This window comes from Mustela erminea, chromosome 13, assembly GCF_009829155.1.
Source record: "Mustela erminea isolate mMusErm1 chromosome 13, mMusErm1.Pri, whole genome shotgun sequence".
In the NCBI taxonomy this organism is placed as follows: domain Eukaryota; kingdom Metazoa; phylum Chordata; class Mammalia; order Carnivora; family Mustelidae; genus Mustela; species Mustela erminea.
Window position 1 is genome coordinate 52,173,670 of NC_045626.1, and position 27,517 is coordinate 52,201,186.

The 27,517-nt window shown below is 39.5% G+C and overlaps 1 protein-coding gene across 4 annotated transcripts in view; it reads right to left on the minus strand.

The window, feature by feature from the left end:
* LPIN2 (lipin 2) overlaps positions 1-27,517 on the minus strand; it is an 82,909-nt gene that overhangs the window by 28,358 nt on the left and 27,034 nt on the right. For all 4 annotated transcript variants that reach the window (XM_032311333.1, XM_032311334.1, XM_032311335.1 and 1 more), the window contains exons 2-3: positions 6,529-6,729; positions 179-274 (exon numbers count right to left, since the gene is read on the minus strand). In XM_032311333.1, the coding sequence (XP_032167224.1) occupies positions 179-274; positions 6,529-6,720 (288 nt within the window). In that variant the 5' untranslated portion in view covers positions 6,721-6,729. The remainder of the gene's footprint in view (positions 1-178; positions 275-6,528; positions 6,730-27,517) is intronic.

Sequence of the window (27,517 nt, forward strand, 5' to 3'; positions counted from 1 at the left end):
TTCTTCACTCTTCTAAGCTCCTTCCTCACAGCTTAGTTTTTCAGCCTAAAACTAAAGCTTTTTTAACTTGTAACAATCACCTCTATAACCATGAAAACTGCTGAACATTTCTGTTTTGGGAAAGGTCCTGGAGGCCTGAATACGATATGTAGAGTGGATAAAACCTACTAGAACTTACATATTCCTCTTCAGTCTCCTCCACAAAGAAAGCTTCCCCATTGTCACCCAACTTCATGTGAAGATCCACTGCATCACCATTGATTTCTATATCAATCTAAGAGGAGAAACAAAGTGTGATTTAGTATGAAAACTTTCATTGACCCTAAACCAAGCCAAACTTAGTACTGAGGTTTCTAGACTGACAGTCCCAGAGAAACAATGCTACCTGTCCTACCCTAAAAAACTAAACAGACCTGGGGAGGAAGGGGATGGATAAGAAGGGACTAAAAGAAAATGTTATATCATTTATTTTTATGACAAAATATTTTACTTAATTTCCCAAATCGTATAAAATAGGGGAAATACAATTGCTGAAAAACATTCGAACACTTTCAGAGTTCCAGCACAGACAGGCCTCACCTGGCATGGTTCATACAAACAGACTTCAGTTACTGTGGTATGTTAACTGTAACTGCAGAAAGCACAAACGTTACTGGCTGCTCTTCTGTCAACATATCACTACATAAAAACAGATGCCCATCATGATCCATAATCCATCACGTCACTTTCCAAAGTCTGCTGGTGACTAGTCGAAGCACATGTGTTATTCAGTTCAGGCACAGACAGCAAAGCTTATAGTTGTAGTTGTCTCCTTGTCTCTCACTGATAAACCCTTGTGACATTTTATAAAAAGGGGTAATTAAGAGGAAACTGGCCAAGATCAAAATGCAACCTAGCCTAACAAAAAGCAGTATTACTGAAAGTAAAATTCAAACTGAGTGTCAAGTTACAGAAAAAAATCACTGACTGCAGGAATGGTGACCCTGTTGCCATTCAAAAGACTCAAGATGTGCAGTCAGAGGAACCTGGTGAAGGCGAGCTTATCTATAAAGGAGGAAAGTGGTTGTGAATAAAGGATGAAGATGGCCCCGAGGAAGTGACAAAGGAAAAACACTTCATACTGAAGGAACTCAGTATAACAGAAATTTTTAAAGTTTTGACAAATACATAAAAATCATGGAAAAAATCCTAATTTTTCTCAGTTATTAAGTTTGTTTTGCATGGTTTCAGCTTGCCCAGTCATTTTCATGATCTGTACTGCCATGCAAAGAACTGTATAGATATAAAATATTAAAATAACACTTACACTTAAAAATTATGTAGTCTTCTTCTGTTGACTGAATAAATGCCTTTAAATACTTTATAATATTAAATAAATACCAACTTCCAAAACTCTCTTTTTTTTAAAAGAAGATTTGTATTTATTTATTTGAGAGAGTGAGTGAGCATGCAAGAATGAGCAGGGGAGGGGCAGAAGGAGAAGCAAACTCCCTGCTCAGGGGGGAGCTTGACACAGGGCTGGAGCCCAGGACCCCAAGATCATGACCTGAGCTAAAGGCAGATGCTTAACTGAAGGAGCCACCCAGGTGACCTCCAACTTTTAAACTTACAGATAAACTTGGAAACTCCAGTTTTAGACTGCTTCAGGGGATATACCTAAAATATATAAAAATATAATATAGGTATAAATACAGCACTCCACAATCTAAGTGTATTTAGCTTTGCAAGGCCCTAATGGTGGGAACAGCTGCATGGTCCACTAGGTTTTTTTCCCAGTGAGGGCCAATTTATCCCTTGACTCCTGGTCACATCAGGTCACTGAAGGTCATTAGCTGCCAAATGTTGTCAAAATGCTTGTTATGAAAGTCCTGTATGTAAGTAACATAACCACACTGCAGGGTAAGGAAGAAAACTAACCTAAGTGGAAAATGGTATTTTGACTATTTTAAGTCTAAAGACAAAAAGAACTATAAACAAATGTTGTAGTTAGTATTTTTTTTTTAAATCAGAGATATGAATTAGCAGTTCTGAAATTATTTTATGTGTATTCTAGAACTGAATAGGTGAAGATATTGTAATAGTAAGAGGCATGTTTCTCACTGTCAGAGAAAGAAGTCACAAATAAGGAGATGAGGAGGAAGCTTCTGGAGACGAATAAGAATCAGTGGGAAAATTCATGATTTTTACAGACATACATAGGTGCATGTATCTATGTATGTAGATTATTCCCGCTCTGCCCACTGACAGGGCCTAGAAGCAAGGACACCTCAGTTAGTAATGAGCACTCCTAGTGACCAGATTCTTTGTTTCTAGATACTTTTCTCTAATAAGAGGAACCACCATTCCTGAGAGAAACAAAATAATTCCAGGGCTGATAGAGGTAAAGTAGATTCTTCTGGAATATCTTATGGTGCCAGAAAGTAAGGAAGTACTCAAAAAATGATGGGAGCATTTCAAAAGGACTCAACTTGAAGGAGCTAACTACCAATTGCCAAACATGGGACAATCTGAGCAACTAAATAATGATAATAATGGATTAGAACCCACACAGTACAATTAATACTCAGAAATCCATACTGATCTAAATAAATAATGGAATAAGTAAACAAGAGAGAAAGGTAGCTCTTTGATACAGTATAATTTCAATTAATAAATGGAGTAGGAAGGATGGAAGCAGAAAATCATTTGGTAAACACCAAAGTAATAATTGTTGCAGGCAAAATTCCTCAGTGTATGGTAAAATTCATGAACGTATGATGAAAAATGGTATTTGCAGAGTCTCCAAGTTTCTTCCCACATATAAATTTACCGTAAAGAAACCTAGTAGACACCATTAACCAAGGCATCAATGTCAATATCACCAGTAATGAAACATGGCACCATGATGGGCCTCCTGAAATGATGCACTGAGAGGGACACACCCTTACTCTACATTACTCTTCCCCCAATGAGAAAACATCAGACAAATTCAAACTGAGGCACAATCTATATAATAACCATTTGTACTCTTCAAAAGTCAAGATTGTAAGGGAAGACAGAATGATCAGAGAATACAGGTGAAAGCAGTGTGGGATCCTGGATAGGATCATGGAGAAAAAGACAACAGCAGTGGGAAAACTGGCATTTTGATGTACTACTCCTTGTAAACTGGTATCCAAAACAATACCCCTATCTATATAGTCATACTTCCTACCCTGTGGCTTAATCTTACTCAATATATATGACTCAGATGTTGAAATAGAACTGATTTGTGTTTTAGAAATACTGGCTGTAGGGATGCCTGGGTGGTGCAGTCAGGTTGCCAACTCTTGATTTCAGCTCAGGTCATGATTACAGGGTCCTGGGATTGGGACCCATGTCAGTCAGGCTCCACACTCAGTCCAGAGCCACTTGAGATTTTATCTCTCCCTCTGCTCATGCTCCCTCTCTCACTCTCCCTCCCTTCCTTTCAAAAATAAATAAAATGTTAAACAGAAATGTTGGTTGTAGCAGACTCTTGTTCTGGCACGCCACTCTTCAGGTAAGACTATCTCTGGGTATGTCTTTTGGGGATCTATTCATCCTCTTTTTCAGACCACCAGTTTTAGGTGTGGCTTCAGAGTGAGGAAGTAAGGCTGGTGTCCATGCCAAGCCAATCCATATATTCCACCCCAGCTACAGGACCAGGGAGACTGGTAAGTCTGACAGGGAGACTAAATACTGATGCTTCTGGAGGCAGAAATGGCTCTCTTTTTACTACAGTTGCTGAGATCCTGGGAAGTAAACCTGGAGGTACTGTAGCTCTCTTGCATTAACACAAATAGAGAAAGAGTTGAAAGGTAGGAGGAAACAGAGTTCTGATAATACCCTCCGACTCCAAATAAAGCCCATTTTAATTCAAATGCCCCTGGATTTTAGTTATAGAACCCAATAAATTCTGCTTAAGCTGGTGCGAGATGGATTTTTGTCACCCACAATGGAAACTTCCTGTCCAATATATTATTTAATCTTGATAAATAAACTATTAGTTTTGTGTTAAATCAACAAAATTAATATTTAAAAAATACCAACTTCAGGTTTACCTTCTGAAATTCAAGTCTTGAGTTATGAAGTATATTGGGAGTATTGGTGTTCTATCAAACAAGAACATACCAATGACAGTCGGAAAATTATTATATATCTCCCCCTAACCAGAGGGTTAAAGGTGATTATGATTTCAAGTCCACTTCATATGTGTCACCGTAACTGAGGTCTTAGTTTAAAATCCATGAATAGCTTTCCCTAATCCAAACTGACCTAAAATAAGACAAAGAGTTAATCCAAATTGTCTGAGTATATCAAGGGAGACATGATTTTGGTTTTACTGTCACAGGAAAGCTGTTAAATAGCCAGATTTCCTCCCAAACACATCCTTTGGATTTCTGGGACACTGGTGCAAAAGTCTCTTTTCCTGTGTCTCATGGACAGATTCATATTAAAATCCAGGGGTGTGACAAGGTATTTAACACAATCATTTGGGCAGCCTTGTACAGAAACTGTACTACATCTTTTTTTTTTTTTTTTAAGATTTTATTTATTTATTTGACAGAGATCACAAGTAGACAGAGAGGTAGGCAGAGAGAGAAGAAGCAGGCTCCCCGCTGAGCAGAAAGCCTGATGCAGGGCTCGATCCCAGGACCCTGATATCATGACCTGAGCTGAAGGCAGAGGCTTTAACCCACTGAGTCACCCAGGTGCCCCTGTACTACATACATCTTAATTGGAGGCATACAGCATGTAGAAAGAGGTATGCTGTCTGTCCAGACACCAATTATAGATACACAAATGCTTACATATACAACAGCCTGCAGATTCCATTCTGAAAGGTCGGAAGACTTAACCAATCTGCTGATCAAAAACTCTGACCACAGAAGAACAAACAAAAGTGCCATATAAGCCATTTAATGAATAGATCCTTTTACAGCTAATGGGAAATTTCAGCGCTTAACAGTTTGGTACAGATTCTCCCAGAGCAGATAAAGTCTGAAAGTACTATAGGCTAGTGTTACTGGCAAGAAATAAAAAATTCCAAGAAGCCCAAATGTGGCTGAACACCGTTTTGCAATGGAAAGTCTCCAAGTTACTAAATGAACTGTGTGACTGCTTTTGGTTTCCAAAGGATGATTGAACAGAGGCCAGACCACACAAACACTGTCACACTGCAATGTGGCTCTCCAGTGAACTGATTTATAACACCTAGAAAAGAAGATGTGTTTTGGTAGTGGGCAGGAAGGGAGAATATCTAGGGGTGTGAAACCCACAAAAAAGTTTCTTCCATTCTCAAAACAACCTAAGTTTAATTAAAATAGAGAGAATTCCTATTTTAAGGAATAAGATCACCTATGTAAAACAGCGAACATCTGGAAATAGATGTTTCCAACTTATGCCGGTGGTCCTCTAACATATGTTCTGTGCCCCAATATGGTGTGGATCTTTCATTGTGCTTTAAAATCCTGACAAAATCTCCCTAAATTGTTCAGGTAGATAATGTGGGATAAGACTAGAAAGGAAAAATACTATGTACCCGCAAGGTTTTATTACCAGCTCAGCATTCTAATTTGATTGACATCAAATCCATTAACAAACCTTCTCATTGCTCCATTACTTGAAGGTGGAGAATGTAGGAAATGTAGGAATGTAGGAATGGAGAATGTAGGAAAGGAGAATGTAGGAATGTAGGAAAAGGAAACCAACACAAATTATTTTCTTTCTGAATGAATCTTCTCCAAAATAAATAAAAGCCAACAAGCCTATGGCCTGCAGGTTTGCATTCAGTAAGATCTGCAGACAAGTCCTGGTATTACAAACGAAATTTAGATACAAAGAAGATTTAACAGCTTCCTCAAAACAAATATGGAATTTACCTTGTCTAAATAAATGTAATGTATTCTTGACTATATCAATCTATCCGGATCATTCACAACTGGTACGAAAGTATTGCCCTAAAAATTTTATAAATTTTTAAATTTTATTTATTTGTCAAAGAGAGAGACATAGCAAGTGCACAAGCAGGGAGAAGAGCACGCAGAAAGAGAAGAAGGCTCCCTGCTAAGCAAGAAGCCCAATGCAGGACTTGATCTCAGGACCCTGGAATCATGACCTAAGCCAAAGACAGACACAACCAACTGAGCCACCCAGGTGTCCCTCCCCTAAATAGTTTAAAGTGCTGTATGAGGTAAAGAAACCTTCTGAAGACATCTAATCTTCCCCCTTTATAACTCCAGTTTCTCCATTTTGCTCTTCTGGGTTGCAACAAATAGAACTATTAAGATAATTTTCAGGCTTTTTTGCCCCCCTTGGAGACTTTCTACAGTAAGGCTTATACTCAGCAGCAACCTCAAAATAACACATAAAGGTTGACTTCTTATACCATTATCTTCAACATCAAATGGGTGTCTTCCCTCCCCCACCGTGGGGGGGGGAGCCCAAAAAGCATATAAGAACAATTTACTCTATTAGATGGTAACAGAATAAATTCCTCCTTGAGAACAAGCTGTCCCCTGCACTCACCACTTTCTCTTTGGATCTCAGGACACCCAGCTTCCCAAACCGAACGTGAAAAGGCGAGCACTGATAGGTGCCATCTTGCTGTCGCACCACAATGACATCGATGCATCCGGACAAAGTGGCTTGGTTAATGCCCTTGTAGAGTTCCTTCACAGTGACAATCACCTGCCCAGCCAGCTGTCCCACATAATTCATGGTTTGAAACTACAAAGACAAGAAAAAAAATTTTAGATGAGATAATAACAATGAATTTATGAACCTAATGACAGAGAAAAAAAGTAGTAATTAAAAGGACACTGCACATTTGTATATCATATTACATATTATTATTAACCTTGCTGATTTTGAACCAATTAGTCTCACGCTACCACTGTTTTTACACATTTCCACGCAAGGACAAAATCAGGTGGTCCTTTTGTATCTCAAGAGGCTGTCCCAGCCAGGGCCTCACGCATGCCTAAGTTCCCCTTTCTTTTCCATCATCACGGATCCTGCCAGATGCCCATAGTGGTTTCGCCCTAAAGTTTAGAATCTGCATGGCACCACCAAAAAACCCAGACTACCACCACTATCCTCTTGACCAAGATCACTGGGAATATGGGGCAACTGTATCTACCCTGACCACAGCAGCTAAACAGAAAAAAAGACCAATGATCACCTCCAGGAGAAATCAGAAAACAGGTTGCTTTTGCTAAAGACAAGTGAGAGATGAGTTTTCTACAAAACTATTAGTAGAATATGGTTCAGAGACATGCTAGATTAAATAAACTCTGGGTGAGCTAGACTGGATCTAAACCATTTATAACATTACTTTTTTTGAAAATCCCCTCAACACTTAAATACGACTCACTGGAACATATATTTATGTTCTACAAAGCACAGAAAAGGGTTTTAATCTTGTTGTCAATAATTAGTCAAATCAGGATAACTAGGCTAAGAAAAGGGTCCTCCAGAAAGGGTCAATGTCAAGGAAGGAGTATGCACCTGACCAGGGCTGAGGGATTAGAGGAAATGCTTCCTCTGGGCCCCATAATCTATTGCAGCTGCAGCTAGGACCACAGGTTGGGGAGCCCACCATATAGTATGTGTTGAGGACCAGTGGGGAAGTCTCCTTGATCTCCTTGAATCTCCCTCAACTTCTAATTAGAAAAAAATAGTTCCTCCTCAGTCCTAAGGTTGTTCATCTCCAGTTATCAAATACCACCACATTTCATTCATTAGACACCACCCCTAGTATTATGTCAAAGCACAATTCAGCAAATCATTCTCCTCTGGACAGGTAGGACACAGACCAAACAAGAGGTCCTCCACAGCTCTGGCTAAGCCAGAGGTCAACTTTTACTGAACCAGAAAAGAGACCGATTATTCTCTAGGTCATTCATCATAAGCACAGTTGTCTCTTTAAACTCACGCTTTTCAGGAGCCTTAAACTCAAAAGTTACATGCTGAGAAAAGTTATCTATGTTGTCAGGTAAGTCCAAAGCTGAATTGGGAGGAAGAATGTTAATCTTAGGGGCCTCCCAGGACATCTGCCTTCAGAGAAACTCACCCTACTCCTCACAGGTGAGTGAGTACCTACTGGGAGTGCCCAGATTCCACTCAAACATTTTTTTCTCCTGAATGTGTAATCAAGACCCACCAGATTTACACTGTTAAGCATAGCTACAATAATTTTACTCCGGAAAAATTCTTTGAATATTTCAAAGCTAATGTTACCAAGGCCCCCAAAACTGTCTATAGAAGAGATGACTTTGTGGATATAAACTAGTTGCTAAACTGACTACTAAATGAAGCAGTATCCTTTACAAAAGTTATGATTTTGGTTTTAGGAGAATTCATTTGGCAAGGCCAAATTAGGCAAGTATTCAATGATTTCTCCAATGAATAAAGGAATGATCAAATGAACCATCAATATGGAGTGCCTGAGTGGCTCAGAGGGTTGAGCCTCAGCCTTCGGCTCAAGTCATGGTCTGAGGGTTCTGGGATCGAATCCCACATCAGGCTCTCTGCTCAGCAGGGAGCCTGCTTCCCTGCCTACTTGTGATCTGTCAAATAAATAAAATCTTTTTAAAAAAATGAACCATCGGGGCGCCTGGGTGGCTCAGTGGGTTAAGCCGCTGCCTTCGGCTCAGGTCATGATCTCAGGGTCCTGGGATCGAGTCCCGCATCGGGCTCTCTGCTCAGCAGAGAGCCTGCTTCCCTCTCTCTCTCTCTCTGGCTGCCTCTCCGTCTACTTGTGATTTCTCTCTGTCAAATTAATAAATAAAATCTTTAAAAAAAAAAAAATAAATAAAAATAAAAATAAAAAAAAAAAGTCTTTAAAAAAATGAACCATCAATAAATAAGACAAAAAAAAAAGAAAAGAAAAGGAAAAGGAAACGTGTAGGGTGGAAGTACTATTTCATCAAAGTATTTGTATTACATCCTCATTTTTAAATATTAGTATTTTTTATTTTGCAGTAACTATAGATTCACAGGCATGTAGTTTTAAGAAATAATACAGAGAGGGGCGCCTGGGTGGCTCAGTGGATTAAGCCGCTGCCTTCGGCTCAGGTCATGGTCTCAGTGTCCTGGGATCGAGCCCCGCATCGGGCTCTTTGCTCAGCGGGAGCCTGCTTCTCTCTCTCTCTCTGCCTGACTCTCCGCCGACTTGTGATCTCTCTGTCAAATAAATAAATAAAATCTTTAAAAAAAAAAAAAAAAAGAAAGAAATAATACAGAGAGATTCCATGTATCCTTTAAACCAGTTTTCCAAATGGCAACATCTTGCAAATTTCTAGTGCAATCCCACAATTGGGATATATCAATATTGATTCAGTTAAAATGGAGAACATATCCATTATCACAAAGATCCATCCTATTGGCCTTTATAGCCATACTCAGCCACTTCTGTCACTCTCTCCTTAATCCCTGACAACCACGAATTTGCTCTTCATTTTTGTTATTTTGTCATTTTTAAGAAAGTTATGTAAGTGGAATCATATGGTATATAACATTTTGTGATTGCCTTTTCCCACTTCTATTGCTATGGAGACTCATCTATTTCCTGCATGTATCATGTTCATATTCTGTAAGTAATATATGTTCACGACATGCTTTTTGCTTGTCACAGAATGTACATGAACCACCAACCAAGTAATCAATCTTTGTATTACTGCTTGACTGACTGGTGGCAATTTAAAAAGGAGTTTTGTTACAAATTTTTTAAAGCTTCATAAATAATTATACAATTACACATACTCTTCTCTTAAAAAAAACTAAAAAATGTTAACTTCTAGCATCTTCAGCCATAAAACAAGTTATAAACTAAATGTGTATGAGCTTACATCAACTAGAGCATGGGATCCATAATTAAGTGTAACTACATCTATTCAAAATGATTTTAATTACCATAGTTAAAGGATGTGCTGTTATACAAGAAAGTCTATTGTGTAAATGCCAGTTGCTAAATGTGGAAAAATATATGCTACCAAATGACTGGTTTTTTTCTTAGCAGATATAAAACAATTCTGTCTGTATTATGAGGCTGGGAAAACAAAAGTAAAGGAAGTCCTTCCGCTGTAACATTCACTACACCCTGGGAATGAGGGGTACACTTCTGCTAGGAGGGACACTCCATCTAAGCTGGGGCAGGGGACTCCCTCATTGTTATGTCTGGTGAGAAAGCAGCTGGTTGTTGTACGCATGCACGACACATTAAACAGCTTCTTCTTTAAGTATTATCTAGCACCGTAAAACTTCATTCCTACATGTCCAGCCCAGCACTAGCCATAATAAAGCTAAGTGAGAACAAATTCAGGCCTCTGATACCTGTCCTGTTCAACACCTGTGAAAGTGGAACTCTAAACAGGGACAGAAAGACAGATGATTAAGTACCCAGTCACATCTCAGGGACACACCTCACCAAAGACACTACCTTTAGAAATAAAACAAAGAATAAAAAAAATAGTAAAATAATATACACTGTAAATTATTCATTAGTGCAAATGATGGGAAAAAAACAGTAGAAGAGAGAATATGAATTCAAGAACAGGGACAGAGAGTAAGAGGGGATGCAGAGAGAGACAGATATAAATTCAGAGAAAAGGAAAGACAGAATAAGAATACATACATAATCAGAAAGCAGATGGACAGAAAGATGCCGATACAGACAGAGGAATGTGGAACTGCAGGGTTTTCACAGAGCAGCATCTCCATCTTCAGGCTCACAAGCACAAAGAAAATACAAACATGCATTAATTGATTCTCAGTACTGAAAGTATTTATCTAGTCCAGTCTTTCAACAAATACCCAAAAGCATTTCTAGCACATCCCTGAAATATGGAAAGTTAATCACCACTGTAGCAGCAACTGATGTTTTAAGAGCTTACTACATACCAAATTCTTAACAATTTTCTTAAAGGCAGGGGAGGAGGAGCAGATGGAGGGGGAGGAAGAATCCTAAGCAGTCTCCACATCCAGCGCAGAGCCAGAGCTTTATTTCACAATCCTGAGATCACGACCTGAGCTGAAATCAAGAATCAGGTGCTTAACTGAGTCACCCAGGCACCCGACTATGTTCCAAAATGCATTATCTCAGAACTACCTTATGAATGAGTGAATATTATTATTTCTATTTTTAAAGATAATAAAAGTAAGGCTAAAGAAGATTAAGTATTGTTAAGAATTGTTTGCTCCTAAAATTCTTATGTTGAAGCCCTAACCCCCAATGTGAGAGTATTTGGAGGTGGGGCCTTTGGGAGGTAATTAGGTTCAGATGAGGTCAAGAAGTGGGACCTCCACGATGTTAATGTCCTCATTACAAGAGCTCATGTTCTCTCCTCCTATTATGTGAGGAAACAGAGAGAAAGTGGTTGTGTGCAAGCCAGGAAGAGAGCCCTCACTAGAAATAAATTGGCCAGCATCTTATCTTGGACTTCCCAGTTTCCCAAACTGTAAAAAATAAGTGTTGTTTAAACCACCCCATCTGTGACATTTTGTTATAGCAGCCTAAGCTGAGACAAGTATCTTAAACATCAATTACCATACTGTTTTTCAATGCTGGGGTACAAAGACTCACTCCTTTCACCAAGAAGTTCATAACTGTATCAGACGGCCCTAGATATTACGTCCACTAGAACTCACAATGGATATGTGCCACCCTCTTTCTAAATGATACCACTTACACACCAAAGAAGAGTTTGTTGTAGAAGCGTAACTAGGTCTCATCTACTCTCGGCTAAGCATTCTTCTTCCTTAAAATATCTAAAATAACTGGGTTTACTTTCACTTTTATGATAAACTAGAGAACTTTGTTTAAATGGGAGATCCAAAACTAGACACAGTAGTGCTGATAGACCTGACAGATACACAGTGTGTACAATGTACAACGTGTGTTTAGGTACAGGCACTGGCTCCCATTGGTTAAACACTTGGAGCTCCCAAGACAGAGAGGTACTTACTGATCACAAAACTAAAAAATGGAAAGAATCAGAAGACAGTAATTAACTGAAATACTCATAAGAAACTAAATGGCCCTTTATGCATAAAATTCAATAGATTTAAATCAGTCATTCATGAATGTTCAATAGTGTCTAACATCAGATTTTTCTTTAAATATTTTATTTATTTATTTGACAGAGAGAGATCACAAGTAGGCAGAGAGGCAGGCAGAGAGAGAGAGGAGGACACAGGCTCCCTGCTGAGCAGAGAGCCCGATGCGGGACTCGATCCCAGGACCCTGAGATCATGACCTGAGCCGAAGGCAGCGGCTTAACCCACTGAGCCACCCAGGCGCCCCTAACATCAGATTTTTCTTATCAAATATTTTAAATTAAATATACACTAGTATCTGGAATAAATGAGTAGCTTTCAAGATTCAATTATTTACCAAAAATTTAAAGATTTCCCTAGCAGATTTTCCTGAACATCAGAGAAACTAAATAAACCATCATGATATGTAGTAGAGATTTATAAATGGAATCCATCAGTAAATAGGTTCAAGTACAGACCTCTTCCTATAAAAACTGCCCCGAATTATTTAAAGGTGATATGTTCAATCAAAAGTAATTTTTGGTAAGCAAAAGATATAGGAGCTATTAAAATACCACAATTTCTAAATTATGATCAATACAAAAATGGATACATGCCAAACCACTCACATGGATCATCAAAATCTGTTTCCTATAAGTTTTAAGTTTTAAGTTTACCTTCATCTATTTATTCAACACTATTAATAACTAGTTAGCAGTACGACTACTAACAAACCCAACTACAGTTGTCATAATGTCCATCACATGGCAAGTACTATTGTAAACCTGTACACTAGTTCCTGTAATTTCCACCAGTATCTGGAGTTTGGTATCAATATTTCCATTTATAAGAAAGGGGAACCCTCCTACACTGTTGGTGGGAATGCAAGCTGGTGCAGCCACTCTGGAAAACAGCATGGAGGTTCCTCAAAAAGTTGAAAATAGAGCTACCCTACAACCCAGCAACTGCAGTACTGGGTATTTACCCTAAGGATACGAATGTAGTGATCCGAAGGGGCACGTGCACCCAAATGTTTACAGCAATGTCCACAATAGCCAAACTATGGAAAGAACCTAGATGTCCATCAATAGATGAATGGATAAAGAAGATGTGGTATATACATACAATGGAATACTATGCAGCCATCAAAAGAAATGAAATCTTGCCATTTGCAACGATGTGGATGGAACTAGAGGGTATTATGCTGAGTGAAATAAGTCAATCAGAGAAAGACAATTATCATATGATCTCCCTGATATGAAGAATTTGAGAGGCAGTGTGGTGGGTTTGGGGGGGTAGGGAAGGAAACAATGAAACAAGACGGGATTGGGAGGGAGACAAACCATAAGAGACTCTTAATCTCATAAAACAGAGTTGCTGGTGGGGAGGGAGAGGAGTGGGTGGGTGGTTGGGTTATGGACACTGGGGAGGGTATGTGCTATGGTGTTGAGTGCTGTGAAGTGTATAAACCTGGTGATTCACAGACCTGTACCCCTGGGGCTAATAATATATGTTAATAAAAAAATAAAAAATTAATTTTAAAAATTCCCATTTATATGAGGAAACTGAGGTTCAGCAGTGTCTAATGTCATACACTAAGTGGTAAAGCCAATATTCAAACTCAAGTCTGATTCTAGAACCTATGTCCTTAACTGCAACTCTAAATGACAGAAGTCCTCTAAGCACAGATAAGACCTTCCCCGACCCCCGATTTCTTGTTGCAAGTTGGATGCTTTTAGCAACTGGGATATTATTTTTACTTAATGCTACTTGGCCCTCGTAGTCTCTTTTGCACACTACCACCAGAGGTAGCACTGACTACTAACTCTCTCCTGCTAGGCCTGCACTTCAAGATTAGGAAGTGTTATGCCCGAGAGACCACCAAGGAGCCAAGCACTGATGCAATCACACGAGGGTTTATTTGACAAGCTTAAGCCTGGGCCCAAGTACACCCGACACAGCGGAGTAGGGACTTGGACCCCCAACCAGATTACAGTCACAGTTTTTAAAAGCAGAGTAGGGGTGGATTCAGCGGTGGGTGAGGACAAAGGGGGTTATGGATGATGTAAGTCTCTAAGGAATTTTGGAAGCGAGGTCTCCAGGACCTTGAGGGGCTAGCTGTTGTCTGAGGAAAAGGTTATTCATTACCTATAATAAAAATCTTCTTGTGAGACCCTTTAGATGTGTTATCAGTGGGTCATATACTTGGGAATGATTCTCGACACTATCTTGGAGGTTTAGAGATAAAGTTTCCTAAAGGAATTGTTGAAGTAGACTTACAGGATTCTGGTCAGACCTGTCGGGGTAGGGGGTCGGTCAGGCTAGGATTGTCCTTAGCAAAATCTCAAGGTGAGGGCAGTTAAGTCCCCAGGGGAGAGCCACTCTGTCTGTTTCAAGGGCTTGTCAGTAGGTGAGGAATTTTAATGGTTTTCTTCTCCCTCTGTTTCCCACATCAGCTCAACTTGAGGTGGGATGGCCTTAATTTTCTCGGCCTCCACATTTCCCCCTGAATAATTCTGACCGTTAAATCTTTAAGGTTGTTGAAAGTGTAAGATCTCATTTTCTGTAACTTCTTCCTGCTGAGTAAGGGCGTAGAGTTGTCCCTACCTACTTGGGTCAACATTGATCAGTTAAGGAATGTGTAGGGGAGTTACGAAAGATGGAGGCAGCTGAATCCAGAGGTTAAAAATCAATCATTAAAGGAGAAAGAGACTGCTTAAAGTGCTAACCTGAGTAGGTCAGAACCCAAGAAATATTTTGTGATAATCTGGAACATCAAGATGGCTGCACTTATGTCAGGCTAGACTTGGGGTGGGTACAGCCTTGTTTTTCTTGGCCTCACAGGAAGTTGACCTCCTGGGAGATCACGTGTGGTTAGGGCTTGTGGACAGAGACGAACAGCTTTTATCCAAGAACCTGCCCTGAACATTCTAACCTTCTGCTCACAAATGTGAAGAGTGTGCTATGAGGGAACAGGAACATCTAGATACTTCAGGAAACAAACACCAGAACACTGTTGCCTTGTACACATTCCAGCTTACACCTATGCTCCTAGACCAAACTCCTCCAGGCATCCAAGCTTATATTCTACCTCTGAGTAGCACTTAATATTTTTCAAGAACTTTCTCAAACATACTTCATTTGATCTTCAAAAAGAGAATTTAGGTTATGTAAGGCAGACAGTTTTCATTTCATTTTACATTCAGGCTGAGACAAAAGGTATTTACTTTTCATTATTATTCATTAGAACCCAGCTGTACTGTGACTCAGGATCTCAACCTCCTTGCTACTTCCCACTGGTAGCTTAAATCAGGGGGCTCTCAAGGTGAATTGATAACCCTGAGGACAAGAGATCTCAAAGCTGAACTCAAGTTGTACTTAAGTCCTACAGTCCTCCAGGAATTCCAGAGTCTCTTAAAGGTAGCCAAACATGAACCTGAGGGCACCATCAGCTGAGGACTGAACTTTGAAAGTAGGAGATTAAAGGCAGCAACAACAGACAAAGCAGCACCTGCCTCAAGCTTCTGCCTGGTCTGGGAGGTCAGGCGTCTGCAGATGAAAAGTCCCCCAGAGGACTTGCCCACATCCTGTCAAGACATTTTCTACAACATTTTCTCTGTGGCCAGCAGACACTATGGAGATCACAAAGAACTAAATGAGGTTACAACTTCACTAGACATATGTAATGGAAAACTATACAAAACAGTGCTATCTCTGCATGAGAACAGACAACTGACACTAAGCCTGACAAAGAACCCAGCTTTCCTGGAGAAGCCACTCTTGGCCATTTAAATTCAAATAAATGTCTTATTTTGTACCACTCAGCTTTTTATCCCACATCATAACAAAATGTTAATTTTTAAAATTTTTCTTATTTTATAAATATGTCTTTAATTCCTATTTTCTAAAATAAGAAACAGGAAATAGCCGCCGCCGAAGGAACAGTCCTTGTCCTCAGTGAGGGAAGGGCGTTACCCCAAGGCTCCAAAGTAGATGGTGCATTAAGGCCCATCTGATTTCCCTGAAACTAAAGTCCACGAGGAAATGCTGACAGTTGCACCTCGAAAATGCACTGCCCTGAAATCTCATCAAGATCACAGCAGGTCCCCTTCTGTCCCCCAATTATTGAAACAGGGCTCTCCTTTATTTCTAGGAGCATTCCATCCCCATGTACAGAAACTGTAAACTAAAACCCAGTGTCTCCCAGCCAAATTCTGGAGTGCCCTACAAACAATTCAAGTAAAGAGACAGCACAGCTGTAAAGGCAGAAGAAGTTGCAGAGGAGACAGAGAATCAGTAGGAACTGTGACAGACCCAAGGTGATGCTAAGGGAAAAGAAGCATCTGGTTAGGATCATGCCACAATTTCTAGACAGAGCTAGAAACACATCTGGTACATAGTTAGGATTCAGCAAATACTGCTGAATGAATAAACCACCTTAAATATGGAAATAAGAAGGGCAGACTTGGTGGGGAACTTCCTACTAAGGTTAAACTTAAAAAATTTTTATTTATTGTATTGGTTCAAAATTTGTTTATGAAAGGTTTTTTTTAAATGCAAGTTGTCTTGAATTTGTTTTTTTTTGAAGTTTAACAATTGATTAAGAAGATGACCCAAGTGAAGAAAGCATAGCTCCATATAAGAGCAAGAGATCCCATGATAAAATTCCATGCCTGTTTTCGCTACCTCCAAAACAGTGTGTCATAAAAAGAACTGTAAGAGGGTTTAAAGCCTTGGATGCTGTCGTGGATCTTTCTTCAGAGAGAAGAGCTGCTGTCTAGCCTCAGAAATTTCTTTCCTGAGACACAGCTAGGATCAGGTGTTCTTTGGAGGATCTGGGTTTCTAGGCAGTTCCCTGTAGATTATGAACGGTCTTTCTAGAGAAGGACAACCCTATCACCTCCACTGTTTAAAGGCACAGTCAGGGACCATTTCAGGTCTAACAGACTATTTTTCCTCCAAAGTGAAGAAAACTGACGAGGATCACATTGTAGGTTACTATTTCCAAGTGTAGTCCTCTGAGCACCTGTAACAGAATCAAGTTTTGGTGCTGAAGAATGTAGATTCCCAGACCCCAATCCAGATATAAACAACTGGAAGTAGGGTCTTAAGGATCGGTTCTCCATGATTCTGATAGGTATTCAGGTTTGGGAACTAACTCAGTCTCTACTGCTTGAACTTTGTCCTCTCAGTCCTGATTCAGCTTGAGAAAACCGAGTTGTTATAGGCTAAAGTATGTATCCTGTCCTTTAAGGTGTATCTATTACCTTAACGTATAAGACCGTCAAACTAAATAGACCTTGAATTTCATACATTCATATAAATAGCTGACGTGATCATTTTATAAGACTTGAATTCTAGGACTGGCAGTGGTTCCGTCAAAAATTTTAAGACTTTGGGCGCCTGGGTGGCTCAGGTCATGATCTCAGGGTCCTGGGATCGAGTCCTGCATCAGGCTTTCTGCTTGGCAGGTAGTCTGCTTCCTCCTCTCTCTCTGCCTGCCTCTCTGCCTCCTTGTGGTCTTTGTCTGTCAAGATTTTCTTTTTTAGTAATCTCTACACCCAACATGGGGCTTGAACTCAGACCCTGAGATCAAGAGTCGCATGCTCTACCAATTGAGCCAGCCAGGCACCCCTCATTTATAAAACTTCTGATCTGGAAAGACTGCTCTCCCTGCAGTTCTTCCTTAATTATAAACCAGTACTATTCAACATCCACCTTCAGGACAGTTGGGAGAGAGGAGGATATATTCTGACCCAATATCCCTGTTTTTGAATTTGAACAGATCCATGATGCAGTAGCTAGATCAAAGAGTAATAACAAGGCTCCTTGGATCACAATGATTTCGTCTTTCAGAGACCCCTTCAAACAAAGAGGTAAATTCCTAGTAACCATATCTGTGCTTTTGGACTTAGGTGTTGGCACCAGCTGACTGATGGGGTAGGGAGACTTCTGACCCAGACAGATATTCTTTAAGTGTGTATAGAGAGCCAAACTGACAATAACTTAGCCTGGGCTGAGCTATTTGAGCAATAATCCAGGAGGTCCACCAGCTCAAGACACTGAGATGCCACACAGCCCCATACCTTGCCCTCTCATCACTTCTCTGACTCATGAGTGGTCCTAAGTTTCTTTGTTTGCTTGGCTGGTTCAGTGTCCATTTCTGATGTTTAGCAACAAAGGACTTAAATACAGATAGGCAGATACTGATTCTGACCTGACAGAGCCATGTGGAACTCTCTATAACCCTCCACCCACCACCAAAAAAATACTCAGAAAACTTGTGAAAGCCTTCCTCTCCTGAACTCAGAAGCTTTTTTTTTTTTTTAAAGTACAGTTGACACACAATGTTAATTTCAGGTATACACCGTAGTGATTTGACAATTTTTTTTTCCAGTTTGGGTTTTTTGTTTGTTTGTTTGTTTGTTTTAAATGAGAAAACAAAAGGCTGGCCTTTAAGCTTGGCTGGTGAGTCAACAAATTCAGATTTCTAATCTGTTATGACATAAGTCTCTTCAAGGAAGTTTGCAAGCACAGATTTCTGCTTACGGGGCTCACTTCTCTATGATTTCACCATACTCACTATCTACAAAGTGGATGAACAATTATCTTGGTCTGAGTAAGGCTGAAAAAAGGAAACACACTTTGCTGCCAAAGCAGTATGTATTTTTTTGCAAGTGGTAGCCCCAAGTTTTACACTGAGTATTTGCTTTGGCTTTTCAGCACTTACAATCGAAGGAAGGACTGTGTCCCCTATTTCAACTTCAAAAACCATGAATTCCCTACTTTCCACCCGAGTTACTGGCCTAAATAATTTTCTGGACAATCCTCCAAAATCCAATCTAAGTTTTCTTCTCAATCCATCCAACTACTACTGTTGGCCGCTAATCTAATATTTTTTAAGAGGAACAAGGAAGTTAGTCTCCCTGGATGGAGACATGGGAATAAAGTATGTGCATAAAAAATTGTAAACACACAGAGCACAATCCAAAAGAAGATCAAAAGGAAATGGGGCTAGGAGGCATGGGCTCAAGGGTTAAGAAAGCGGCAGGTGGCAAGGGGTCTGCAGCTCTATGCATCCAAGGTGTTCGCCCTGCCCTATCCCTACCATAGCACAAAAGCACTCACCACACTGCAGTCATCTGTTTACCCCACTTCCAAGCTCTAAGTTCCAACAAAGAAAGAATTGATGTATGCTTTACGATCTCCCCAAACCCTGGCACAGTGACTAGCAATGAGAGGTTCTAAATGAGTATTTTCAGATCAATGAACATATGAATCAATGAATGCAATATCTGGTGGACAGAATCAACAAGGAGAGGGAGAAATATAAACAACGTTTTGTACTGTAACCTAAATAAGTAAATTCGAGAAGTAAATGAAGATATATGTGTATATATACACATAGTGACACATTGAGAAAAATGCCAAGAACAGTAGGGGCCAATCCAATGTTCCAAAAACAATGCTCAGATATTCTGAAACCAATGCTTTTCTCCAGATGCTGGTTAAGACTTCATAGAAAAAACTTGCATAAATCTAGTGTATGGGAGTGACAATTAAAAATGACACCCACCTCCCAACAGGTAATTCTAACAATATCCCCATGAGAACAAATAACATCTGTGCAGATCGCTCTGAAGAACACGGAGCAGCCCCAGAGCAACGTAGAGAAGAGACCACTTGCTGGTCTGTCAGGGGAAGTCAGTGTGGGGAAGTCAGCGGAGGCGGAGGTAAGGTGGAAGGTGACAATGATCATACCATGACCAAAGACTGACAGGAAGGACCGTGTGAAACAGAACTTAGGTTACCATTTCCTATTAGTGAGTCTACTTACATGAAAATGCCCAACATTAGAATTCTATAAGGCACAGCCTTCAAGGTAAACAGCTGGCAGCAACAGTTTCATTTTCCTAAGGCTCAGCAATGCAACAAAAATACTCACTTTTTAAAGCAACAGAACTGGTATAGAACAAGGAGAGCTAAATGTTCAATTTTACACATATCTTTCTATTTCACTATGCATAATGAAGTATGTGTTCCTTGTGTAGATCATAAAGTGGCTAGCACCACACTAGGAAAAGTGGGCCCTAACTATTTGTCTCAACCCCCGTATCACTCCAATGACCAAAATCATTTCAGACTATTGCAGCTCTATAAAATTTAACAGTTCTTGTATTTCTCCTTGTCACTTCTCCCTCCATTTCTCAAATCACAGACAAATGAAGGCAATTTCTGATAATTTTGTTGTTTTTTTCCCTATCATGCCTAAAATATGCGTAATCTACTAATCCATGAGGGGACAGATTATGTTACCAAAACATTTAACCTAACTGGAGACTAGAGAGAAACACAGAAGTGAAATCATTAAGAAATGCAATGAGTTTAAGATTCTATTTATAGTTAATAATGAAAGACATTGAACTATTACTTAGTCAACATTAGTTTAATGGTTGTACCTATCAGCATATAAAAACTTCTGGCTAAATGTTCATGTCAAGTTGGCTATGAAATGCAATTTTAAAATTTCATATAGCTGTACCTTGAACTATATTCAAAATCAATTCCTTTTTTTAAAGATGAAGATGTACTTTACATAGACTAAAATTAATCCTTTTCTAGTGTATAGTTTTAACCATGCAATTATATAATAACCACCATAATCAAAATATAGAACTAGATCCCTTCCCAAAATGCCCCTCTGGCCCTTTGTAGTCAATCCTTTCCCCCCAATCTGTGGCCAAACATCTGTTTTCTGTCTCTATAATCTTTGCCTTTTCTAGAATGTCACATAAATGAAACAATATATTATGCAGCCTTTTGAATATGGCTTCTCTCAAACAGCATAATGCATTTGAGATTAATCAATATTGTGGCAGGTTATCAGCATTTTGTCTCCTAGTATTAAACACATAGTATCCCACTACCTGGATGTTCCATAGCTTATCCAGCTGAAAGACATCTGGCTTGATTCCAAATTCTGGTGATTACAAATAAAGCCACCAAAAACATTTGCGTACAGGTTTTTGCGTGAATAAAATTTCATTTCATTTGGGTAAATAAGAGTGGGACTGCTTTGATGTACTATCGCAAGGCTGATTTTGCAGCTATTGTTTTTAAAGTATCTTTGGTGTACTGGGAGAAGTTTGCTATTAAAATAAATTCTTTAGGGGCACCTGGGTGGCTCAGTGGGTTAAGCCTCTGCCTTCAGCTCAGGTCATGATCCCAGGGTCCTGGGATTGAGCCCCGCATTGGGCTCTGCTCAGCAGGGAGCCTGCTTCCTCCTCTCTCTGCCTGCTTCTCTGCCTACTTGTGATCTCTGTCTGTCCAATGAATAAATAAAATATTTAAAAAAATAAATAAATAGGGACGCCTGGGTGGCTCAGTTGGTTAAGCAGCTGCCTTCAGCCCAGGTCATAATCCCAGCGTCCTGGGATCGAGTCCCACATCAGGCTCCTTGCTTGGCAGGGAGCCTGCTTCTCCCTCTGCCTCTACCTGCCACTCTGTCTGCCTGTGCTCACTCTCGCTCCTCTCTCTCTCTGACAAATAAATAAATAAAATCTTTTAAATAAATAAATAAATAAATAAATAGAATAGAATAGATTCTTTAAATTATTTTACAAGCAGCAATAATTTAATTGTTTTACTAGTTTGGATTTTCATATATGGGAGTTACTTAAAGATTCACTTACTCAGGCGAAAATTCAAACTCTTAATTACTCACATTATAAAACTATTTAAACTATGCATATCCTTGAAAAAACCACATATAATCTAACCTGCAATTCAGATATTCCTCCTAGTGTTAGATACGGGAAAGTGATGGGTGAAAGAGAAGAGGGCAATAACATTTATCCCTTCCAAATGCCACCTTATGTACCTCATCTCATTTAATCCTTACAATTAGGTGAGATAAATGCCATATGTGTTGTACTAGCACGAAAACTGGGGTTCAACTTACATGGGGATAAAGCAATTTACACACAGTCAAACAACTATATACTGTGATTCACAGATAAAAGCTCGGATATGCCCTCCGAGGCTTTTTATTGTATCTTGGGACCATAAGCTCCTAAAAACATTAATGCTAAGTTTAGTCATTTTCAGGGCCATGTATTAGGAATTTCATAAATGCTTTTAGGAGGCCATCAGGATTCTTCCCTATGCTATCATACCTGAAAAATGGTAAGCTTTCTATTATGAGTAGCCTTAAAGTTATGATTACATTATGGTCATAAATATGTTTTAAGGAACACATTCTCATCCTAAACTTTCTAGGGTAAGACAACTGTGCTAACCTATTTTGGTGGTGATCACTGATAACCATAAGCAACTCTAATATAAAACAGGAAATCTGACTGTTAGGCTCACTTTCACGTATGAAAGGCACACAATCCTAGCAGGTTTCTAAGGAAACCATATGTTGTACTTTCAGTGATGACTATCACTTTAGTCCACATGTTGGTAGAATACAATTTCGTTTGAAACACTTACTTTATTTGAAGTTCTTTCTATTTATTCACTGACCTAGATGTCAGGCATTGACATCATGACTCTTCTACAGTTGAAATAACAGCCATGATACTGGGAACAAATAAACATGTTCCTGTAGTTTACAGGTTTATAAAAAGACATGTTAACTAAACTCATCTTCTTCTCATGTCCCCCCAAAAACCTCAATTAATATCACAGATGAATTAAGTTGGCATTTTAAACTTGTCCCAATTATCTTAAGTCCTTGGGTTGAAAGTCCTTCAACCCCCATCTTATATAATACCCTGTTAAGTTCAGATAGGAATATGCCAGATGAATTACTTCAGTAGAATGTAAAGGTCACTACACATACTTTAACCAACCTTATAGCTACTACCTTAACGAGCATATGCAGGCCTAAACACCCTTGACAACCCCAGGCTGAAGGGTTTACTTGGTCTAATAAACCAAGTACCTGCTTTAAAAGAATGCTGTGCTTTAGAAGAAGAATGCAGACTGCCTTATCAAAAAGAAGACAATTCAAGGATTAAAATAAGTTTGCTTTTAGTAAAATTGTGAACTTTTTGTCACTCGAGTGGGTTGTGTGTATACTAACATACACACGGCCTCCCTGAGCATCAAACCACTAAGCATTCCCTCAAGTGCGCTCAATTTCTCTAACAAGTTTTGTAAAAATGCTGACCATGAGACTGGACTGGTTTCCACTCCACCACAAAGGAACTGGGGACTTTCTTTCCTATCCTAGTTGGCTGAGTTCCCTTAGTTAGAAGGGGTAGGAGTGACATAAAAATTCTTTTTGGTGTAAGAAGAAGAAATGATGACTAACCCAGAAATGGAAAACAATGATGATTCAACAACAAAGGGAGTATTCATCAACAAAGACTACTTAACAAAGCCACAAGAACTTTGGGTCCACAATGTACCTAACAGATACATATCCCAAAGCTATCATTCCCCAAGTCTGATTAATCATAAATAACTGGGAAGCTTCTAAAAATATAATTTCCTAGAGGTAAGGCTAAAAACAAGCCCTGTGGTATTAGACCAGAATCAGAAGTCTCCATGGACAGATGCACAAATATCGATGTGCTTATACCTGGGCCAGAATGCACATTTAACATCTTAGATTTCTCTGTTAAGAGGAATACTAGACTCAAGGACTCTGTAGGTGCAATAAGCACACCTAGAGCCCAGATCTTGGTTTCTAAATACCATTCTCGGATAAAAAGGACCAGGGCTCCTTGGAGAAGTAGTTAATCCCAGGGCTGGAGTCAGGAAAATACAAGTTGCTGCTGGACTATCTAATAGTGCTAGAAAGTATGAAACTGTTCAAATCAAGAGATTAGGGATATGTTAAAGGAACACAGGAGCTAACGTGAAAGAGCTCCCAATGGCTAGAACTAACACAATTTGAGGAACTAAATAGTGACAGTATTGGATTATTACCTACAGGATAAAATACTCATGAGTCCACACTGACGTAAGTTAATAAATAAGCAGGGAGAAGGGGCAGTTTTCTCTTAAAGATGAATTCCAATTAATACAGAATAAAGGAGAGAGAAAGCCACTATTAGGGGCACCTAGGTGGCTCAGTTGTTAAGTGTCTGCCTTCAGCTCAGGCTCTGATCCCAGGGTCCTGTGTCCGGCTCCTGGCTCAGCAGGAAGCCTGCTTCTCCCTCTCACACTCCCCTTGCTTCTGTTCCCTCTTTTGCTGTCTCTCTCTCTGTCAAATAAATAAATGAAACCTTTAAAAAAAAAAAGAAAAGAAAAGAAAAAGAGAACCGCTATTAGACCACAGTAGTAACTGTGGCATGCAATGGATGTTAAAAATAGAGGACAGAAGTTTGAGGAGAAACAGGACGTTTGTATATTCTCAAAGTCTTCCCCCAAGACACATATTTACTACAAAAGGAAAAACATTAACTTTATAGTAGAGAAACTTGCCAGATACCACCTTAATCAAGTGAATCAGGGAAACTTTACCAGTAATAAAAGATCACCATCACGGAACTCCTGATATGACATCATCTCTGTGGTATTCTTCCCAAAAATATATGACCTCCATCTAATTAGGAGACAGTATCAGACAAACTCAAACTGAGGGAAATTCTACAAAATAGCTGACCAGTACTCACTGGAAGAGTTAAGGTCATAAAACACAAGGAAAGACTGAGGAACTGTCAATGGCACACTACAGTGGCATTACCAAATGTAAGTTGGGGTTTTGGATTTGATCCCGAAAACAGTAAAAGGACTTTAGTGGAAAATATGAATAAAGACTGTAGTTTAGTTTTTGGTTTTTTTTTTTTTTTTAAGATTTATTTATTTATTTGACAGAGAGCACGTGTGAGCGAGTGCAAGCAGTGGACATGAGGGGAAGAGGGAGACAGAAATCCCCAAGCCGACTCCCCACTGAGTCTGATGCGGGCTCAATCCCAGGACCCTGAGATCATAGCCTGAGCTGAAATTAAGAGTCGAATGCTTGACCCGGGCGCTCTGTAGATTAGTTTTAAAAGCAAAACAATTCCTACGCTCTAATACCCCCTTTAATTGTCTGGAAAATTTGTTTTGTTTTTTTGGGGGAGGGGTTGGTTGGTGTGTATTTGGAGTTCAGTAAGGGTTCCAGGGGTTGGTCTGACTTGGAAATCCCTATCCCTGTCTGTCACTTGAATCATTGAGGAGCTCTGAGGAATCCCTATGACCAAGTCCCTGCCCCTAGACTATAAGTACAAGTACTTTTTAAAGCCCCAATAGACCCCCAAATGGCACCTTATCAAGCTGTGTCTGGGGACTACAGGCAAGGGAATCAATGCACAGTCCCCTCTTAAAAACCTTACTGCATGCGGAGTAAACAGAATTGAAGGGTGTCCTTCCTATTCCTCTCTTGCCTCACTTCCCCTAAAGGAATTACTTTTCCAATAAGTTCTGAATTATCAGTCTATAAAGGTCATTACTTCATGCTTTGTTAGAATACAAAAGATGACAAATGACTTTTTATACTCTTAAGTACTATCCCTTGACCTCTAACTTATGGCCTATGTGTAGTTCAAGTGGAGTTCAAATAAGTCTCAGAGAATGCAGTAACATTCTAGAGATTACACAGCTCTCCCTTCAGGTTTTCCTGGGATTCACTTTAGCAAATGTCTGATAAAGGTCTTTTCTACATAGATACAGCCAGCATTAAGATAGTATACCAAGGGGATGCCTGGGTGGCTCAGTCCTTAAGCGGCTGCCTTTGGCTCACATCATGATCCCAGAGCCTGGAATCAAGCCCCGCATGGTCTCCCTGCTCAACGGGAAGCCTGCTTCTCCCTCTCCCACTCCCCCTGCTTGTGTTCCCTCTCTCACTGTGCCTCTCTTTGTCAAATAATAAATAAAATCTTAAAAAGGGGGGGGGGGAATGATTTCCCAAGGAATTTTTTTAAAAAAAGTATACCAAGTTCTAAAAACAGGAATTTATCACAGAGTTAAAATGGTACTCTAATAAAATCAGATCAGTATACTACTATTTCCATCCTTTGAAAAATATCTTCCCTAAGTATCCTGGGTTAAGCAAAGTAAAAGAGCTCAATGATTCTAGATTATGCAACAGGTTTTTCTAGAACAAGCAACAAGAGTGAAAAATAACCAATAAAAACTATTTTCCCTTTCAATTAGATAAGAATGTATAACAAACACAAAAATTATCTACTCTAGAATTGGCATCTAAAACTTTTTCTTCAGGACAAATGGGTTGATTTTGAATATTTAATACCTAAGATGTAAATGTAAAATATTATATAATAAGATAAGCATTTTTCCCAAGAGGTAAGATTTTTATTTGGATCCTTTCAGACAGTTGTGTCCAAATCCTGTAGACTGGACCAACATTGGATTCATGTGACATTTAAAGACCGTGATGGGATTCCATCTTGTCTTTCCTATGCACAAAACTGCCTGACCAGCATCTGGATCACATCTGCAATACTGGGATCATCCCCATCAACTGTGTGAAACAGTTCAGCTAACTGGGAGTATGTAATCAGAACAAAGTATGTGGGCAAACTAAAAGAGGCAGCATTTATATAGACATCTGCTGAAATCTGTCCAGTTGTGCTACTCCCAAACTCAGAGCAGCAAATACCTCAGACATATCAGTAAGTGAAAAACTAAATTGTCCATATTGATCAGAACCAGAGTGGTATAATCTATATTTGAATGAAAAGAACTGTTTTCTTTAAATTAACGTTCAGTCATGCACTCTACAGTATTATGTAGTAGTAGTGTGTATGCATGTCTCTAAGTCATTTCTGACAACAGACAGGGGCATAAATATAAAAATGGATAATAAATTATTTTCAAAAATCCTAGACACATTTCCGGCCACAGCCTCTATGCTACTCTCCACAAAATTCCTGAGCTCATCTGTGGCATCTGGATTAAAGAGGCAAATGAACTGTGAAAACAGATTCTAGGAGAATTTACTCTCCCCAAACTCCCTACCTAGTAATACCACCACATTTCTAAGAGGAAATAAAATTCTATGCAACTAAATACTTAGTTTTGTTAACACTCCTGATACTGGATTGGAGGAAAAGTGTTTGGTTTGGGACCCATTCACCTAGTGCTATTCTAGAATTTTGGGCAGCAGGAAGTAATGACAAAATGTGCTAAGTGTGGGGGGATGAGGGGAGGCTTCTTCATCCCCCACTGAAGATTTCCTAACTCCTAACTCGGCATGAACACTGCCCCAAGCCACACGCCCCGCCTACTGGGTGACTTGCTATCTTCTACCACTGTATTTATTAGTAAATCTTGCTATAAATAATACAAACATATAAAATTCTCTCTTAAAAACAAACAAACCAAAAAACGCTTTTTTACTTGACCACACTAACACCCAGGTCCTCTGATACAGCAGAGGGACAAGGATGGAGAAGCACTGTCCTCTTGCTTCCTGGAGTTCCCTGCAGCTGGTGAGGACATGCAGACACAAGGTCAGGTTCTC